The sequence below is a fragment of the Rhinoderma darwinii genome, chromosome 4 (genome assembly GCF_050947455.1).
Source record: "Rhinoderma darwinii isolate aRhiDar2 chromosome 4, aRhiDar2.hap1, whole genome shotgun sequence".
Lineage (NCBI taxonomy): Eukaryota > Metazoa > Chordata > Amphibia > Anura > Rhinodermatidae > Rhinoderma > Rhinoderma darwinii.
Genome location: NC_134690.1, coordinates 151178244 through 151195478, shown reverse-complemented (window position 1 = coordinate 151195478; position 17235 = coordinate 151178244). Strand labels below are relative to the sequence as shown.

Below are 17235 nucleotides of genomic sequence, written 5' to 3'. Positions count from 1 at the left end.
CTGACGGCCCCTTGCTCCAGCATTCACTCTGCTGTGAGCAGCTTGGCTCGATGTTGTGACGTTGTAACGGCTGCCGCGCCTTTCCCTGTCTTCCCCACGGCCTCTGCTCCGGTTCCTGCACCCTCCATTACCTCATGCTCATCCCGAGCTCCACTTACCAGATCCGGACACTCTGCTGGCCCTGGGCGGCGTCAGGTAAGTGCATCCGTTACCTCCCTCTGCGGCTGTCATCCTGGATGTGCGGCTGCAGTCACTAGAGGGCGCGCGTGATGACTCGTCCTTTCTTAAAACGCCAGTGCGCGCCTTAATTCAACAGACTTCCTATTTAAGGATCCTCCTTCCTCTAATCCATGCTTGTTCAACCAAGTTCCCCGTGAGTTTCCCTGTACCCTGGTTCTCTGTTTCCTTCCCTTCTGCCTTGTCTGGATTTCCCGTTGTTGACCTCTGCCTGAACTTGACTATCCTTGCCTACCGCCTGCCTTGACCTATTGCTATCCATACCCGTTACGACGTCTGCTGCCTGTCCTGACTTCTGCCTTACCATCCGACCGCCTCTAAACTGTTATGCCAAGCGTTGCCCTGGACAGCTATGGGGGCATTATACTGTGGGGGTAGTTATGTGGGCATTATACTGTGGGGGCAGCTATGGGGGGCATTATACTGTGGGGGCAGCTATGGGGAGCATTATACTGTATGGAACAGCTATAGGGGCATTATACTGTGTGGGGCATTGTACTGTGGGGCTGCTGCTATTGGGGGTAATATACTGTGTAAGGCAGCTATGGAGAGCATTATACTGTGGGGACAGCTATGGGAGCATTATACTGTGGGGACAGCTATGGGTGGCATTATACTGTGGGGCTATGGGTGGCATTATACTGTGGGGGCAGCTATGGAGAGCATTATACTCTATGGGGCAGCTATGGCGACATTACACTGTGTGGGGCATTATACTGTGGGAGCTGCTATGGGGGCAATATACTGTGGGGGCTGCTATGGGAGGCATTATAGTGTGTGGGGCAGCTATGGAGAGCATTATACTGTGGGGCAGCTATGGGGAGCATTATACTGTGGTGGTCATCTATGGGTGGCATTATATGTATGGAGCAGCTATGGGGGTATTATGCTACATGGGAGAATTTGTGTGGGCATTATACTGTATGGGGGCATCTGTGTGGACATTATACTGTATGAGGCATCTATGGGTCAGTATGCTGTATAGGGGCATTATACTGTATGGTGGCAGCTATGGGAGCATTATACTGTGGAGCATGGTACTGTGTGGGCTGAACTGGGTGTGTATGGGCGGGGATTGGGTGGACTTAGAGGCGTGGCTTGAAAGAAAAAAATTTGCCGCTGTGCGCCGCATTGATTGTCCCTCTTTGTGATACTTTAAAGTATAGCACTGTCTACAGGGAGGGCTGTATAACACTGTATGGAGAGGCTGTATAGCTCTGTCTACAGGGGGAGCTGTATAGCACTCTACAGAGGGGTCTATATAGCACTGTCTACAGGGGGGCTGTATAGCAATGTCTACAGTAGCAGCTGTATAGCACTGTCTACAGGAGGGGGCTGTATGGCACTATTTACAGGGGGGCACTATCTACAAGGGTGGGCTGTGTGTGGCACCAAGGGGATGGGGGCCCAGTCAAAGGTTGCTATGGGCCCAGTGTTTCCTAGTTACGCACCTGACGCAAATATAGTCATATTGAATGTTTTGCTGAAGCTGTCATCACGCCTAATTAAAGAGAAGATCCAGTGTGCAAGATGGAGAATCCTAAAGCGTTCAAACTATGGAATGTCATATCTGTCGTCTAGGATGTTAAAGGACTATAAACCAGACAGTAATAGAAGATTATGGAGTTGGTAAAATCCATGCTCCCTTCACTATTTGCAGGCAGAAAAATTGGAAATCCCTTGGAAAGTGGGTTATGCCAATAGCTTATAAGGGGCACAAATGTGGAATCTAATCCACCAAAATATTTTACAGAATAAATTTGAGAAGGAGGGTCTCATTAGACTCCAAAGGTAAGAGTGAACCGGTAGTGGGTGAATTTTAAGAATTTCTAACAAAACCCACATGGGTGAGTCTTTCATATTATGCAACGAGGTAAGTTGGGCGATGGTGACTGCCTGATAATACTTAAAAATGTTTTCGACCCCTATGCCATGCACTTGCATTAAGGCTGTATAAAGTAAGGCCCTTTTAACTCTTTTTTTTGGTAGAAAAATATGTTCTAACGTTTAATGTATACGTTAAACGGATACACAAATGGATGCCTATACGTTTAACTTATCCGTAAAAAAAACAAGATGGAATCATTACAGTGGCATACTTTTTAATACATTACGCATTGTAGCATTTACTTTAATTGTATTAGCTAAACGTAGACTCAAAACGCAATGTGGGTAGGACCTTATTCTGGAGTACTGGGGACATGTGTGGAGCCAGATAAAGGAAGTGATTTTGCATTGGAAGTTGCGTAAGATGTAAAAGGGAATGGTCACAGGAAGAACCCTAAAAAGATGAAGAAATTTAGACAAAAGGGTCAATCTGATTGTTTGTATTCTGCCGCACCAAGTCATCGACACTGTAAGCCATTTATCAAGCATTTGAGAAAGAGCTAGAAACAGTGGTGGGTGGTTAGATGCAAACAGAGAGGAATAAATGGGGGTAAAGTTAAATCTTAGATACTCAATGGAGTTGGTGGACTATTGGAATGGAAATTAGGGGTGTAAAAGAGCAACATCAGAGGATAGAGATACGTTGAGAGCAAGGGATTTGAGATAATTTATTTTTAACCCAGAAGATATGTGCGAATTTGCGGAGAAGCTTGTTAGAGCGAGGTGTGAGGATCTAGTAAGGTGTGAGGCTCTAGTGAGTGAATTATAGTAAGCAGTACCTAGTCAGTGTAAAGAGTTTCTGTTCTATGCCCACTACCTCAGTCCCCTTCCCAATAGCATTTGTGCAAACCAATATTGTAAGAGAACAAATAAGATTGGGGAAAGGGGACAAAAGCTTTTTAAATTAAAGAGAAAGGTACAATATATTACCCTGGCAATATGTCTAAATTAACAAACCTACGTATGTTGTCTATTGTCTTCCTTCCAGGAACAAAACCTGTTTGGTCTCTGTGGATATTAGATTCTAAAAATTGATTTATGCAGGTGGCTAAAGTTTTCAATAATAATTTTATATCCACATTTAAAAGTGAAATGGGTCTATAATTAGTAACTTGTAGGGAGTCTGTGTTAGGTTTTGTGATGATTGCTATTTTGGTCTGAAGGGATAAAGGATGCACCCTGCTTCAGCGAGTTAAAGAGATTAGCAAAATGTGGTCTCAGGATATCAGATCTTTTCTACACATGTACAGTACTGTGCACAAGTTTCAGGCAGTTGTGGAAAAATGCTTCAAAGTAAGAATACTTTAAAAAATAGAAGTGTTTAATTGTTTTTTTGTATCAATGAACAAAAGGCAAGGTGAATGAATAGAAGAGAAATATAAATCAAATCAAGATTTGGTGTGACCACCCTTCGCCTTCAAAACAGCATCAATTCTTCTAGGTACACTTTCACAGAGTTTTTGAAGGAACTCAGAAGGGAGGTTGTTCTAAACATCTTGGGGAACTAATCACAGATCTTCTGTGGATGTAGGCTTCCTCAAATCTTTCTATCTCTTCATGTAATCCCTGACAGACTCGATGATGTTGAGATCAGAGCTCTGTGGGCAGGGCCGGCCCTAGGATAGATGGCGCCCTGTGCGAAATGATCTTCCGGCGCCCCACCCCATCATTAAAAAAAAATGCCCCATAAAAAAATTATAATGCCCCTTTAGTGCCCCCATACAGTATAATAATAATATTTAATAATATAATATATTACAACCCCTAAAGGACACAGTATTTTGTCCTCTAATTGTGCCCACAGTATTATGCCCCCTGTAGGGCCCCCACACAGTATAATGCCCCCCTGTAGATTTTGCCATATAGCCTCCCTGTAGACAGTGCCATAATCCCCCACCTCCTTTTTGTAGATCGTGCCATACAGCCCCCCACACCTCCCCCTTGTAGACAGTGCCCCCAACAAAAACAAAAATTTTACTCATCTAGGCCCCGTTCCCATGACGAACTGAGCTGCTCCATGACGGGACCCTAGTACAGAGTTTACCAACCTTTTCGGACACGAGGCAGCACTGGAAAAACAAAATTTCCTCAGGGCCCCCCTACCAAATTTTTTTTTGAGAAAGACAGAAAACGGCTAAGAACAAGCACTCCACTCATAGGGCATGTTCACACACGTTTTTTGTAAGGCAAAAAAAATCTGCCTCAAAATTCCTTCAGCAACTGACAACGTTGTGTGACCTTTTTTTTGTGTTTTTTCTTAAGCTGTTGAAGCGAATGCAAAAGACGCCGGAAAAAAAAGCTCCAAACGAGCGCCGCAGGTATCTTTTGCCTCATATTAATTTAAATTGGAGGTCAGAGGTGGAAACCACTTGAAGACCATCAGCCCCCCACTCACAGAAAAATGACCATCAACCCCCCACTCACAGTAAAATGACCATCAGCCCCCCACTCACAGCAAAATTACCATCAGCCCACCACTCAGTAAAATGACCATCAGACCCCCACTCACAGATTCCCCCTGTAGGTAGCGCCACACAGCCCCTTGTAGGTAGCGCGACACAGCCCCTTGTAGGTAGCACCACACAGCCCCTTGTGGGTAGCACCGCACAGCCCCCTTGTGGGTAGCGCCAGACAGCCCCCTTGTAGGTAGCGCCACACAGCCCCTTGTGGGCAGCACCGCACAGCCCCCTTGTGGGTAGCACCACGTAGCCCCTTGTAGGTAGCACCACACAGCCCCCTTGTGGGTAGCGCCAGACAGCCCCCTTGTGGGTAGCGCCAGACAGCCCCCTTGTAGGTAGCGCCACACAGCCCCCTTGTAGGTAGCGCCACACAGCACCCTTGTAGATGGCGCCTCACAGCCCCCTTGTAGACGGCGCCACACAGCCCCCTTGTAGATAGCGTCACACAGCCCCCTGTAGAGTGTGCCACACAGCCCCCTGTCGGGAGGTCCACACAGCCCCCTGTAGGGAGTGCCGCACAGCCCCCTGTAGGGAGTGCCGCACAGCCCCCTGTAGGGAGCCTCGCACAGCCCCTTGTGAGTAGCACCGCACAGCCCCCTTGTGGGTAGCGCCCGACAGCCCCCTTGTAGGTAGCGCCACACAGCACCCTTGTAGATAGCGCCACACAGCCCCCTGTAGGGAGTGCCGCACAGCCCCCTGTAGGGAGGGCCGCACAGCCCCCTGTAGGGAGGGCCGCACCGCCCCCTGTAGGGAGCGCCGCATCATCCCCCTTGTGGGTAGCACCGCACAGCCCCCTTGTGGGTAGCGCCCGACAGCCCCCTTGTAGGTAGCGCCACACAGCACCCTTGTAGATAGCGCCACACAGCCCCCTGTAGGGAGTGCCGCACAGCCCCCTGTAGGGAGGGCCGCACAGCCCCCTGTAGGGAGGGCCGCACCGCCCCCTGTAGGGAGCGCCGCATCATCCCCCTTGTGGGTAGCACCGCACAGCCCCCTTGTGGGTAGCGCCAGACAGCCCCCTTGTAGGTAGCGTCGCACAGCCCCCTTGTAGATAGCGCCGCACAGCCCCCTGTAGTGTGTGCCGCACAGCCCCCTGTAGGGAGGGCCGCACAGCCCCCTGTAGGGAGGGCCGCACAGCCCCCTGTAGGGAGGGCCGCACAGCCCCCTGTAGGGAGGGCCGCACAGCCCCCTGTAGGGAGTGCCGCACAGCCCCCTGATAGGAAGTGTCGCAAAGACCCCTTGTAGGAAGTGCCGCACAGCCCACAGCCCCCTGGTAGGGAGTGAAAAAAAGGATTAAAAAAGGACAACTGTGCAGGAGCACACAAAATACCCAGCTTTCCCAGCTATCAAATAAATGTGTGGAAATAAACTAAGTTATAACTTTTATTTAGTCTGAGTAAAGGATTAATCCTTTTAGCTAGATTAAATAAAAGTTATATCTAAGTTTATTTCCACACTTTTTTTTTTATACCCGGGAAAGCTGGGTATTTTGTGTGCTCCTGCACAGTTGTCCTTTGTAGGTAGTGCCACAAAGCCCACAGCCCCCCTGTAGATAGCAACCACCCCTCCTTCCAGTAAAGATAACGCCACTGTAGCTCCCTGAAGGAGCGGAATCCATGTGTGGCCGAGGATTCCGGTCCTGGAGCGCTGCTTGATGCCTCTGTCCATATATGGACAGTGAAATCAGGGAAAACTCCTGAGGCGGAATCCCCGTCCACAGCGTTGCAGACGCCATGACCGTCGATTCCACTCCAGGAGAAGTTCCTGTCGTCTATGTCCATGACGTCATTGGCTTCTCCTGGAGTGGAATCCCCGATCATAGAGTCTGCAATGCTGTGACCGGGGATTCCGCTTCAGGAATTTCCCCTGATGTCACTGTCCATATATGGACAGAAACATCAAGCAGCGCTACAGGAGCAGAATCCCTGGCCACACAGGGATTCCGCTCCTTCAGGGAGCTACTGTGGCGCTAGTAGACAGCGGAGCAGGGAGATACCTCCCTGCTCAGCTATAGTGCCCCCCCTGTAGATAGCAACCCCCCCTTCCAGTATAGATAGCGCCACTGTAGCTCCCTGAAGGAGCGGAATCCCCGTGTGGCCGGGGATTCCGGTCCTGGAGCGCTGCTTGATGCCTCTGTCCATATATGGACAGTGACATCAGGGAAAACTCCTGAAGCGGAATCCCCGGTCACAGCGTTGCAGACGCTATGACCGTCGATTCCACTCCAGGAGAAGCTCCTGACGTCTGTGTCCATGACGTCATTGGCTTCTCCTGGAGTGGAATCCCCGATCATAGCGTCTGCAACGCTGTGACCGGGGATTCCGCTTTCGGAGTTTTCCCTGATGTCACTGTCCATATATGGACAGAGGCATCAAGCAGCGCTCCAGGACCGGAATCCCCAGCCACACGGGGATTCCGCTCCTTCAGGGAGCTACGGTGGCGCTATCCTGGAAGGGGGAGGGGGTTGATAGCTACAGGGGGGCACTATAGCAGAGCAAGGGAGGTATCTCCCTGCTCTGCTGTCTACTAGCGCCGCTGTAGCTGAAGGGAGCTACAGTGGCGCTAGTAGACAGCAGAGCAGGGAGATATGTCCCTGCTCTGCTATAGTGCCGTCGCTACTGCTATAGTAGCCACAGCAGCTGCTAGCGGCGCCACCGCCCTCATGCCCGGTGTCACCGCTAGCAGCCGCTATGGCTGCTACAGCGGTAGCCACTAAGTGAAGAAGCGCCCGGGTGCGACTGCAGTTAGTGTGTGTATCCCCGCTGGTAGTTGCAACGGCGCGGGGATACACACACCCGCTGGCGCCCCTCTTGCCGTGTGGCGGCTGACGCCCTGTGCGACCGCACTGGTCCAACATAGCTAAGGCCGGCCATGTCTGTGGGTCCATATAATCATTCCAGGTCTCCTTGTTCTTCTTTACATTGAAGATTGTACTTAATGATTTTGGCTGTATGTTTGGGGTTGTTGTCCTTTTGCAGAATAAATTTGGACCCAATCAGATGCCTCCCTGATGGTATTGCATGATGGATAAGTATCTGCATGTATTTCTCAGCATTGAGGACACCATTAAGACTGACCAAATTCCCAGCTCAATTTGCTGAAATGCAGCCCCAAACCTTCAGGGAACGTTCACCATGCTTTACTGTTGAATGCAGACACTCATTATTGTAACGCTCTCCAGCCCTTTGGCGAACAAACTGCCTTCTATTACAGCCAAATATTTCAAATTTTGGCTCATAAGTCCAGAGCACCTGTGTAAAGGATCTGCCAGGCACTTCTGTGTATACGCCCATGGGTAATCAGTCTGCACCTGGTTCTATGTCTCTGAGACTGACTCCATCTTCCACCACTCAGGATGGCAGGCTTAGGAGTGGGAGAGCCTATCGCAGCCTGGCCAGACGGAGCTAGCTCCCGCCCTCTGTCTATTTATACCTGCCTTTCCTGTTCCTCCTTTGCTTGTGATTCTTCTCGTGTGGTTTCCTGGCCTTGCTGCAGCTCCTAGCTATTTGACCTTGCTTCATACTGACCCCGGCTTTCTGACTACTCTCCTGCTCTGCGTTTGGTACCTCGTACATTCCTGGTTTGACTCGGCTCGTTCACCTCTCTTGTTGCTCACGGTGTTGCCGTGGGCAACTGCCCCATTTCCCTTTGCTTGTGTCCCCTTGTCCGTTTGTCTGTCGTGCACCTACTGAGCGTAGGGACCGTCGCACAGTTGTACCCCGTCGCCTAGGGCGGGTCGTTGCAAGTAGGCAGGGACTGAGTGGTGGGTAGATTAGGGCTCACTGTCTGTTTCCCTACCCCCCTGTCATTACATAATCACAAGCCCATATACCTAGGCTACCCTGGTCCCTCACTCTATTATGGACCCCCTTGAAACCCTGGCTCAGCAAATGCAGGGTCGCTCCCTACAGGTCCAGGCCCTGGCTCAGAGGGTCAACCAGCCTGACGCTGCCATGGTTGTACCTCTCACCTCACCTCTTGAACCCCACCTCAAGTTGCCTGACCGGTTCTCAGGGGACCGGAGGACTTTTCTCTCCTTTTGGGAGAGTTGTAAGCTCTACTTTAGCTTAAAGCCCCACTCCTCAGGTTCTGAGAGCCAGCGGGTGGGTATAATTATGTCCCGGCTCCAGGAAGGGCTCCAAGAATGGGCATTCTCCCTGGCCCCTGACGCCCCTGAACTTTCCTCCGTTGACCGTTTCTTTTCTGCTCTCGGACTCATTTATGACAAGACTGACAGGACTGCCTTTGCCGAGAGTCAGCTGGTGACCTTTACGTCAGGGTAAGAGACCTGTGGAGGAGTATTGCTCTGACTTTAGGAAGTGGTGCGTAGCTTCTCGGTGGAATGACCCTGCCTTAAGGTGCCAGTTTAGGTTGGGTCTGTCGAACGCCCTGAAAGACCTGCTAGTTAGCTATCCCTGTTCTGACTCCTTAGACCAGGTTATGGCTTTAGCGGTACGACTTGACCGACGTCTCAGGGAACGACAACTTGAACGGTTTTGTGTTTTCCCCTCTGACTCCCCCATGATGCCTCCCGAGGTCCCGTTGCCTCGCTCTTCCACGGAAGACTCGGAGATACCTATGCCACTCGGGGCCTCCGTGTCCCCCCGTCAACGTAGAGAGTTCCGCAGGAAGAATGGTCTCTGCTTCTATTGTGGGGATGACAAACATCAAGTGAACACCTGTCCTAGGCGTAAGAATAAGCAGCCGGAAAACTTCCGCGCCTAAGTGATCATCGGGGAGGTCACTTGTGCGCACAGGTATTTCCCGTAAATATGAAACGTAATAAAATCTTGCTTCCCTTTCAGGTCTCTTTTGGTGGTAGGTCTGCTACCGGCAGTGCATTCGTGGATTCAGGGTCTTCTGCTAATATCATGTCTGTGGAATTTGCTATGTCTCTAGCTATGCCTTTGATTGATTTGCTTAAACCTGTCCAGGTAGTGGGTATCGACTCCACTCCCCTTGCTAATGGTTATTTTACTCAGCATACCCCTGTTTTTGAACTCCTTGTTGGCTCCATGCATTTGGAGCAGTGCTCTGTACTGTTGATGCAGGGATTATCGTCCGATTTGGTTTTAGGCCTTCCCTGGTTGCAGTTGCATAATCCCACGTTTGACTGGAATACTGGGGAGCTTACCAAATGGGGTAATGAATGCTTGACGTCATGTTTTTCTGTTAATTCTATTTCTCCCCCTGAGGAGGTGAACACGCTACCTGAGTTTGTTCAGGACTTTGCCGATGTTTTCTCTAAGGAGGCCTCCGAAGTGTTACCTCCTCATAGAGAATACGATTGCGCTATCGGTTTGGTACCAGGAGCTAAGCTCCCTAAGGGTAGGATATTTAACCTTTCTTGTCCCGAACGTGAAGCAATGAGAGAGTATATACAGGAATGTCTGGCCAAGGGTTACATTCGCCCCTCTACTTCTCCGGTAGGTGCTGGCTTCTTCTTCGTAGGGAAGAAGGATGGTGGTCTTAGGCCATGCATTGACTACCGTAACCTGAATAAGGTCACTGTAAGGAACCAGTATCCCCTTCCTTTGATTCCTGATCTCTTTAATCAAGTCCAGGGGGCCCAATGGTTCTCTAAGTTTGATCTACGGGGGTGTATAACCTTATCCGCATCAAAGAGGGGGATGAGTGGAAGACTGCGTTTAACACGCCCGAAGGTCATTTCGAATACCTCGTCATGCCCTTTGGGTTGTGTAATGCCCCCGCGGTCTTCCAGAATTTCATAAATGAGATTTTAAGAGATTACCTGGGGGTATTTCTTGTAGTGTACCTTGATGACATACTTGTGTTTTCCAAGGACTGGTCCTCCCACATTGAGCATGTCAGGAAGGTGATCCAGGTCCTTCGGGAAAACAAACTGTTTGCTAAGACCGAAAAATGTGTGTTTGGGGTGCAAGAGATACCATTTTTGGGTCAAATCCTCACTCCTCATGAATTCCGCATGGACCCCGCCAAGGTCCAGGCTGTGGCGGAATGGGTCCAACCTGCCTCCCTGAAGGTGTTACAGTGCTTCTTGGGGTTCGCTAATTATTACAGGAGATTTATTGCTAACTTCTCGGTCATCGCTAAGCCTCTTACGGACCTCACTCGCAAAGGTGCTGATCTCCTCCACTGGCCTCCCGAGGCTGTCCAGGCTTTTGAGGTCCTTAAGAAGTGCTTTATCTCGGCCCCGGTGTTGGTTCAGCCCAACCAAATGGAGCCATTTATCGTGGAGGTTGACGCGTCCGAGGTGGGAGTGGAGGCTGTCTTGTCCCAGGGTACCAGGTCCCTCACCCATCTCCGTCCCTGTGCCTACTTCTCCAGGAAGTTTTCGCCCACTGAGAGTAACTATGATATTGGCAACCGCGAACTCTTAGCCATTAAATGGGCATTTGAAGAGTGGCGCCACTTCCTGGAGGGGGCTAGGCACCAGGTAACGGTCCTTACCGACCACAAGAATCTGGTTTTCCTAGAATCTGCCCGGAGGCTAAACCCGAGACAAGCTCGATGGGCGCTATTTTTTACCAGATTCAACTTTTTGGTTACCTATAGGGCTGGGTCTAAAAATATTAAGGCCGATGCATTTCACCTGGTAAACCCGAGCTTGTCTCGGGTTTAGCCTCCGGGCAGATTCTAGGAAAACCAGATTCTTGTGGTCGGTAAGGACCATTACCTGGTGCCTAGCCCCCTCCAGGAAGTGGCGCCACTCTTCAAATGCCCATTTAATGGCTAAGAGTTCGCGGTTGCCAATATCATAGTTACTCTCAGTGGGCGAAAACTTCCTGGAGAAGTAGGCACAGGGACGGAGATGGGTGAGGGACCTGGTACCCTGGGACAAGACAGCCTCCACTCCCACCTCGGACGCGTCAACCTCCACGATAAATGGCTCCATTTGGTTGGGCTGAACCAACACCGGGGCCGAGATAAAGCACTTCTTAAGGACCTCAAAAGCCTGGACAGCCTCAGGAGGCCAGCGGAGGAGATCAGCACCCTTGCGAGTGAGGTCCATAAGAGGCTTAGCGATGACCGAGAAGTTAGCAATAAATCTCCTGTAATAATTAGCGAACCCCAAGAAGCACTGTAACACCTTCAGGGAGGCAGGTTGGACCCATTCCGCTACAGCCTGGACCTTGGCGGGGACCATGCAGAATTTATGAGGAGTGAGGATTTGACCCAAAAATGGTATCTCCTGCACCCCAAACACACATTTTTTGGTCTTCGCAAACAGTTTGTTTTCCCGAAGGACCTGGAGCACCTTCCTGACATGCTCAATGTGGGAGGACCAGTCCTTGGAAAACACAAGTATGTCATCAAGGTACACTACAAGAAATACCCCCAGGTAATCTCTTAAAATCTCATTTATGAAATTCTGGAAGACCGCGGGAGCATTACACAACCCAAAGGGCATGACGAGGTATTCAAAATGACCTTCGGGCGTGTTAAACGCAGTCTTCCACTCATCCCCCTCTTTGATGCGGATAAGGTTATATGCCCCCCGTAGATCAAACTTAGAGAACCATTGGGCCCCCTGAACCTGATTAAAGAGATCAGGAATCAAAGGAAGGGGATACTGGTTCCTTACAGTGACCTTATTCAAGTTACGGTAGTCAATGCATGGCCTAAGACCACCATCCTTCTTCCCTACGAAGAAGAAGCCAGCACCTACCGGAGAAGTAGAGGGGCAAATGTAACCCTTGGCCAGGCATTCCTGGATATACTCTCTCATGGCTTCACGTTCGGGACAAGAGAGATTAAATATCCTACCCTTAGGGGGCTTAGCTCCTGGTACCAAATCGATAGCGCAATCGTATTCTCTATGAGGAGGTAACACTTCGGAGGCCTCCTTAGAGAAAACATCAGCAAAGTCCTGAACAAACTCAGGTAGCGTGTTCACCTCCTCATGGGGAGAAATATAGAATTAACAGAAAAACATGACGTCAAGCATTCATTACCCCATTTGGTAAGATCCCCAGTATTCCAGTCAAACGTGGGATTATGCAACTGCAACCAGGGAAGGCCTAAAACCAAATCGGACGATAATCCCTGCATCAACAGTACAGAGCACTGCTCCAAATGCATGGAGCCAACAAGGAGTTCAAAAACAGGGGTATGCTGTGTAAAATAACCATTAGCAAGAGGAGTGGAGTCGATACCCACTACCGGGACAGGTTTAGGCAAATCAATCAAAGGCATAGCTAGAGACATAGCAAATTCCACAGACATGATATTAGCAGACGACCCTGAATCCACGAAGGCACTGCCGGTAGCAGACCTACCACCAAAAGAGACCTGAAAGGGAAGCAAGATTTTATTAAGTTTCATATTTACGGGAAATACCTGTGCGCCCAAGTGACCTCCCCGATGATCACTTAGGCACGGAAGTTTTCCGGCTGCTTATTCTTACGCCTAGGACAGGTGTTCACTTGATGTTTGTCATCCCCACAATAGAAGCAGAGACCATTCTTCCTACGGAACTCTCTACGTTGTTGGGGGGACACGGAGGCCCCGAGTTACATAGGTACCTCCGAGTCTTCCATGGAAGAACGAAGCAACGGAACCTCGGGAGGCATCATGGGGGAGTCAGAGGAGAAAACACAAAAACGTTCACGTTGTCGTTCCCTGAGACGTCGGTCAAGTCGTACCGCTAAAGCCATAACCTGGTCTAGGGAGTCAGAAAAGGGATAGCTAACTAGCAGGTCTTTCAGGGCGTTCGACAGACCCAACCTAAACTGGCACCTTAAGGCAGGGTCATTCCATCGAGAAGCTACGCACCACTTCCTAAAGTCAGAGCAATACTCCTCAACAGGTCTCTTACCCTGACGTAAGGTCACCAGCTGACTCTCGGCAAAGGCAGTCCTGTCAGTCTCGTCATAAATGAGTCCGAGAGCAGAAAAGAAAAGATCAATGGAGGAAAGTTCAGGGGCGTCAGGAGCCAAGGAGAAGGCCCATTCTTGGGGCCCTTCCTGGAGCCGGGACATGATTATACCCACCCGCTGGCTCTAAGAACCTGAGGAGTGGGGCTTTAAACAAAAATAGAGCCTACAACTCTCCCGAAAGGAGAGAAAAGTCTTCCGGTCCCCTGAGAACCGGTCAGGCAACTTGAGGTGGGGTTCAAGAGGTGAGGTGAGGGGCACTACCATGGTAGCATCAGGCTGGTTGACCCTCTGAGCCAGGGCCTGGACCTGTAGGGAGAGACCCTGCATTTGCTGAACCAGGGTCTCAAGGGGGTCCATAATAGTGTGAGGGACCAGGGTAGAGTAGGTATATGGGCTTGTGATTAAGTAATGATGGGGGTAAGGAAACAGACAAGTGAGCCCTAATCTACCCGCCACTCAGTCCCTGCCTACTTGCAACGACCCGCCCTAGGCGACGGGGTACAACTGGGCGACGGTCCCTACGCTCAATAAGTGCATGACAGACAAACAGACAAGGGTACACAGAATTAAGGGAAAAGGGGCAGTTGCCCACGGCAACACCGTGAGCAACAAGAGTGGTGAACGAGCCGAGTCAAACCAGGAGTGTACGAGGTACCAAACGCAGAGCAGGAGAGTAGTGAACAAGCCGAGTGAAACCAGGAGTGTACGAGGTACCAAGCGCAGAGCAGGAGAGTAGTCAGTAAGCCAGGGTCAATATGAAGCAGGGTCAAATGGTTCAAGAAGCTGCAGCAGGGCCAGGAAACAAAACGAGAAGAATCACAAGCAAGGAGGAACAGGAAAGGCAGGCATAAATAGACAGAGGGCGGGAGCTAGCTCCGTCTGGCCAGGCTGTGATAGGCTCTCCCACTCCTGAGCCTGCCATCCTGAGTGGTGGAAGATGGAGTCAGTCTCACAGACATAGAAGCAGGTGCAGACTGATTACCTATGGGCGTGGATACAGAAGCTGTGCCTGGCAGATCCTTAACAGCTGCACTAAGTTTCCTTGGCCAACCGCACTAAGTTTCCTTGGCCAACCACTTCCTCCATTGCCTGTTTTTTTGCGCTTCTTCAAGAGAGCTTGAACAGCACATCTTGAGACCCCAGTCTGTTTGAAATGTTTACCTGGGAGAGTCCCTGCTGATGCAGTATAACTACCTTGTGTCTTGTTGCTGTTCACAGTCTTGCCATGGTGGACCTGTGACATGAAACAGTCTTCCACAACCTCACCTTTGTAGCAGAGTTGGGCTGTTCCTCACCCAGTTTTAAATCTCCTACATAGCTGTTTCAGTAACAGTTAATGACTATGTTTCAACCTACATATGAAAATTATGATCATTATCACCTATTTGGTATAATTGGTTAATCATACACCTGACTATTATCCTATAAAATCCATGACTTTGTGCAAGTGTACCTAGAAGAAATGATGATGTTTAGAAGGCAAAGTGCGGTCACACCAAATATTGATTTAATTTTGATTTCTCTTCTACTCATTCACTTTGTATTTTGTTAATTGATAAAAAAAACTTTTAACACTTCTATTTTTGAAATCATTCTTACTTTGCATCATTTTTCCCACAACTGCCTAAAACTTTTGCACAGTCCTGTATACAGTATATATTTTTTTGTAATATAGAGTTGAGAACCCATCAAAATTAGGGGTATTATTGGATTTCAGGGATTTAATTGCTATGTTGCAAACAACTTTTATTGCTGTAATGCATCCAAAAACTGTGCAAATAGTCTTGATTGAAAATTGTCTACTGTTTTGTGTACATAGCTCATATGCAGAGCTATTTGTCTTTGTGGTTACAGACAAAACTGTGTATAGTCTAGTCCTGCAGTCATGTGCTACTTTAATCCCTCTCCACCCTCTTCTTGATAGCCTCCAGACAGGGCCGATAGAAATGATTAACATATGATTACATACTGTGTAATGAACTGTTTAAAAAGTGGATTACATTTACATTTTATATCTGTTTTGCAGTTTGCTGTACGCATAGGAGGCTTGTCCCCTCTACGCATTAGCCGTAATATTAACCATGAAGAGAATGATAGAAAAAGTATGTTAAAACTCTTTAAACCTATTAAAAGAATTGAGCAACCAAGACAAAGGCGACATGGGCATAATAATAATAAAGGACACAAACATGGAAACAAAGACAAGGAAGGAAAAAATAAACATAAATATCAACATGATGACTCTTCAGAAGAAGACAACGAAAATGAAGTTACGCAAGCTCCTCTGCAACCAATAGAACCAGTTATTCAAAAGCCTGGAAATTTGCCTGTTGTCCAACAAGCACCTAAAGTGTCTTACAATCAGGACATTTCACCAAATACTGATGAAACATCTGTACTAGATTTTCCAGAACTTCCCGTAGATGTAGCCCCAAGATGTCCAGGAAGAGTTTGGCAACCAATCAGTCAGATTCCTAGCATTCCTACAGCTGAAACATTTAAAATTGATGACCTTATATTTGCTGTTGATAACTTAAACCCTTCATCAGATTCAGATATAAAGAAGAACGAGCCTGTCACCCCAAAAGAAATTTCAATTTTTAATGACGAAGACCTTTTAGGTCAAATCAAGAAATGATTAACATTCAAAAGTGCGTGCCCACTTAAATTTAGGGCTATGCTTACATAGTCATCAGAGGATCTGTTTGGAAACTTCCGTCGGCAGTTCCATTATATTTGAAGTGAAGAATAGCCCTGAATTCTGAGCTATTTTTCTTGTCTAAATTATGGACACCACGATGGAACCCGACAGATAAAGGTATCCGCCAGGCGCCATTGGTCCCCTTTATATTTTGCAAGTATACTTACTAAATAAAATCCCAACTGTTAGAAAGAAATGTCATTTGTTTATTGGGTGTTTAATGTGGGCATAGCACTTTGCCTGGACTGTGCTAATCTAATTTTATGCAAATCCCTGTCTGTTGACTAATATACGATCCCATGCCGCATTTGTTTTGTCACAGTGTTACAATATATATTTCTAGACAGAGTGCTCCTATTTTCTAGCATTAAAGTATGAAACAGGACCAAATGATTTCATGTTTAATCCCTTTGCGCTCCACGACGTACTATTCCATCATGGTAAGTGCATAGTTCACGCTCAGTGACGGAATAGTACGTTGCTGTCTCGTTCAGCAGTTACCGCAGCTCCTTCAGCGGGGACCGATCGCAGTGTCCCCGCTGATTAACCTCTTAGAAGCCGCATTCAATAGCGATTGCGGCTTCTTAGGGGTTAAACCACCCTCGACGGCTGGCTACATGATAGCGGGCGGTGATGGTTGCCATGGCAACCTGAGGCCTAATAATGGCGTCCGGCTATGCCATCTATGGAAGCCTAGTGGGTCCTGACAAAGTAATGTAGTGCAGTGTATTATAATGGCAATCAGGGCCTCCTGCCTTCAAGTTCCCTAGTGGGACAAAGTAAAAAAGTGAAAAAAAGTTGTGTAAAAATAAAAAAATAAAAGTTTTAAAAGTAATAAAAGTAAAAATCCCGCTTCTTCTCTTATCAGTCCTTTATTATTAATAAAAATAAATAAACAAATAAACTATACATAATTGGTATTGCCGCGTCTGTAACGGCCTGAACTACAAAAGTATTTCGTTATCTATCCCGCGCGGTGAACGCCATAAAAGAAAATAATAATAAACCATGCCAGAATCACAATTTTTTGGTCACTTCACCTCCCAAAAAATGGAATAAAAAGAGATCAAAAAGTCGCATGTACCTGGTTCTG

General features: G+C 48.3%; 1 protein-coding gene across 3 annotated transcripts in view; it reads left to right on the top strand.

Moving 5' to 3' along the window:
* LOC142759488 (T-kininogen 1-like) overlaps positions 1-16338 on the top strand; it is a 45383-nt gene extending 29045 nt beyond the window's left edge. For all 3 annotated transcript variants that reach the window (XM_075861692.1, XM_075861693.1, XM_075861691.1), the window contains one exon: positions 15468-16338. In XM_075861692.1, coding sequence (XP_075717807.1) covers positions 15468-16079 — 612 coding nt within the window. In that variant the 3' untranslated portion in view covers positions 16080-16338. The remainder of the gene's footprint in view (positions 1-15467) is intronic.
* Positions 16339-17235: the final 897 nt, after the last annotated feature.